Genomic DNA, 3209 nt, shown 5'->3' with positions numbered 1-3209 from the left:
AAAAAAAAAAAGTCTTTTGAATTAGCTTCTCATCAAGTCTTATTTACAAGGCATAGTATATGTTCTTAGTCTGTGTTTAGGATGACGTTCTTCTGAGACTAAACACCTTAAGATGAAAATTCTTACAGATCATAGCCATAAAATCTTTCAGAATAATATGATACTGAGATTCTCTAAAAATTGAATTTACTTCTGGAAGGATTAATCTAGTTCTAAAAAGTATCCAGTTTTTTTTTCTTTTTTTATATCAAGTGTATCGATGTACAATTTACATACATTAAAATTCACCCTTCTTAGCATACTGTTCTGTGAGTTCTGAAAGATTCATATGGTCTTGTAAACATCTTTATTTTTATTTTAAATCATGGAACCATTCAAACACATTGAAGTATAATAGTATAATGAACTCCATGTACCCACCATTCAGCTTCAACAAGTGTACATGCACACATGGCCAGATTGTTCTATCTCTTTTTCCTACCCACTACTGGTACTTTTGTTATCCCCTCCCACTGTTATGTTTAGGTAAGTTAAAGACATTTTTTTTGTGATTATTTCATGACATATCTTTAAAATGTAACTTTTACCAGTAATCTTTTTCCAAAAGTTTTTTCATTTTCATGCACTAGAGTAGAATTGCTCTTTTATTAGGTTTAATCAGAAGTAGTAGAGCATTTTGAGTATTTTTAACACAGGTGTATAATAAATAATGTTGAATCCTTTCTATTTGTATTTTGAAGTAGTGTAAATAGATTTTTTAATTGATTTTGCATTACTTCGTTCCAGATGCTAAAGTAGTATTTTTCCTGGCAGTAAGCTCTATTTGAACAGTAAGTTGTATTTTGCAGTTGAATGAGTACTACAGAGACAAAGTATATTTTCCTGCAAATTTTATTGCTCTGAATACATGGCTGATGTGCCAGAATAAAACACATTTGGCCAGCATAACTTTCTGTGGTTAAATGTTTCTGAGTATTTTTAATCCCTGTAGGACTATAAATTTTAGAAAGATAATAGGGACACACGTAAAATTTGCCGAAAACCAAAGTGAAAGCTAGTTGAAATGACCTCCTCTAACAATGGGTTTTCTCTGTGGAGAACCCAAGGTGAACAGGAGGCAACCGATGAAAAGGAGCCTGTGTCATTGTGACCAGAGTGGGAAATTTGAATTTTCAGTGGTGTTATTGATTGAAATTACTCTTACCTTGGCTTCTTTCTTGTGGGTAGAGTAGAGAGATTTTGTTAGCTTAGTGTTTGGCCTTTCTCCATTATCACTGCTCTTTCTATCAGGATCTCTGTTAATCCTTTGCTCCCCACTGGTTATACAGGTGCAGCAGCAGAGAACATGTTAGGCAGTTTACTGTGCCTGCCAGGTTCAGGGTCAGTGCTGCTTGACCCCTGCACTGGTTCTACCATATCAGAGACAACAAGCGAAGCTTGGAGTGTAGAGGTATTGCCAAGTGACTCAGGTTAGTATGCGGTCATTATTTGCTTTTTGATTTGCACAGAAGTTTTCAATGTAAGGTATCCTGATTTCTGTATTATGGACATTTTGCCAAATAGACATTTGACAAATGTGAAATAATCACATTGCTAAGAATTTCAAATGGAAAATTAGTTCGGGGCATTTTCTGTCCATCAAGAATAAAATGCAGTGTTGAATGGCAGTAGGCTAAGATGGCAGGTGATTTCAGACTGTTCAGTTCTTTTGGAAGCAACTGTTAGTAACTCATCAGGGTTTTGTGTGGGGCTTTGAGTCCAGGATTTCCCACTAATTCATCACAAAGTAGGTATAGCAACACAAATCAAACCCTGAGTGCTTGGATCCCTGGTAAGCATGTTTAGATATATCCCTGGGGAGAACTTGAAGAGCACTGAAAGTGAGACTGGAGTCCTGAGAATTATTTTGTGCAGGAAATAACAAATGTATGTAGAGTGTTTAGTACTTTCTCTTATGTATTACACTGATGCTTTTTTTTTCTGCTTATAAAGATAAACCTTTGCCTTTAAATAAATGTCAACTACCAGAATGTAAATATAAGTAACTGTATGTCTGAATTACCTTCTATGGGATGTGCTTGGCTCAAGAATTATTAAGTGATCCTGACCTGATAGGTGTTTTATGATGTTAACACATTCAATCATGCTAACTTTTACTTAAGGAAACAGTAGGATTAACTCACTGTCTGTTAAGCATCCATAGGAGTTAATTTTTTAGAAAGTGGTTGATTTCATGCCAGCTTGCTCCGTATTCTCTTGTTCAGTTTACTTGTTAAACCAACAACACACTCTATGAGATTAGTGCTCTGAAAGCAAAATTTTCATCTTTGCACAATGAACTGGCCTATATGTGGATGAAAACACAACCTTGATTTCTTTAACACTTGATGATCTAACTAACTTTGCTAACTAGCCCAGACTTAGAAATCTATTTACGCTGATTTCATTCTTGCCCTGGTAGCTTTTGTCATCTGGGTCACAGAAGCCGAAACTGTGGTGTGCTAACAGAATCACTAATGTGACACCTCATGTCTTCTATTTAGAGGCCCCAGATTTAAAGCAGGAGGAGCGTCTACAGGAACTGGAGAGCTGTTCTGGACTGGGCAGCACATCTGATGATACGGATGTCAGGGAGGTCAGTTCCCGCCCCAGCACGCCAGGCCTCAGTGTTGTGTCGGGTATGTCTGTCTTGTTTTAAGGAATAAGGATTTCAAGGTGTGTTCCCGCCTCCTCATTTATAAAGTTGATAACAGAGATAGATTTTATTTAAGACCTGAGTAATTTCCAGGAAACAGAATTATCTCTATGGGACTTTACATCTATGAGAGTTTAATGTTAGGCTATTATAGAGTCTGCTGAAATAATTGGCAGTCTGTATGTGTTCCCTTTGTAACTCGGTATCTGTTCTTGTTAGCCTCTGCTACTTGTATTTAGAAATGACATGATAATTCTGATTATGTTGAACAAATCAAGGTAAATGTATTTAAGCAATAGTATACAATCAGGGACATAATACCTAACAGCTCACACGTATGGAACTGGGACACACAAAAAAATTGAGACTATTTACATTTACCCAAACCTCATATTACTTTTTGTGTGGTTATTTTGTTCTTCTTGCTGTTTATTTTTATTATTTATTTATTCACTTTTTTTTTTTTAAGGCATAAGTGCCACCTCTGAGGATATTCCCAATAAAATTGAAGACT

General features: G+C 35.8%; 1 protein-coding gene across 1 annotated transcript in view; it reads left to right on the top strand.

Annotated features, from left to right (window-relative positions):
• GAPVD1 (GTPase activating protein and VPS9 domains 1) overlaps positions 1–3209 on the top strand; it is a 64808-nt gene that overhangs the window by 39114 nt on the left and 22485 nt on the right. Inside the window, exons 13-14 of the mRNA XM_023532958.1 lie at positions 2544–2678; positions 3165–3209. Coding sequence (XP_023388726.1) covers positions 2544–2678; positions 3165–3209 — 180 coding nt within the window. The remainder of the gene's footprint in view (positions 1–2543; positions 2679–3164) is intronic.

This window comes from Pteropus vampyrus, unplaced genomic scaffold (assembly GCF_000151845.1).
Source record: "Pteropus vampyrus isolate Shadow unplaced genomic scaffold, Pvam_2.0 Scaffold95, whole genome shotgun sequence".
NCBI classification, from domain to species: domain Eukaryota; kingdom Metazoa; phylum Chordata; class Mammalia; order Chiroptera; family Pteropodidae; genus Pteropus; species Pteropus vampyrus.
Note: the sequence above shows the minus strand (reverse complement) of the source record. Positions and strands in the feature narration are given on the sequence as shown.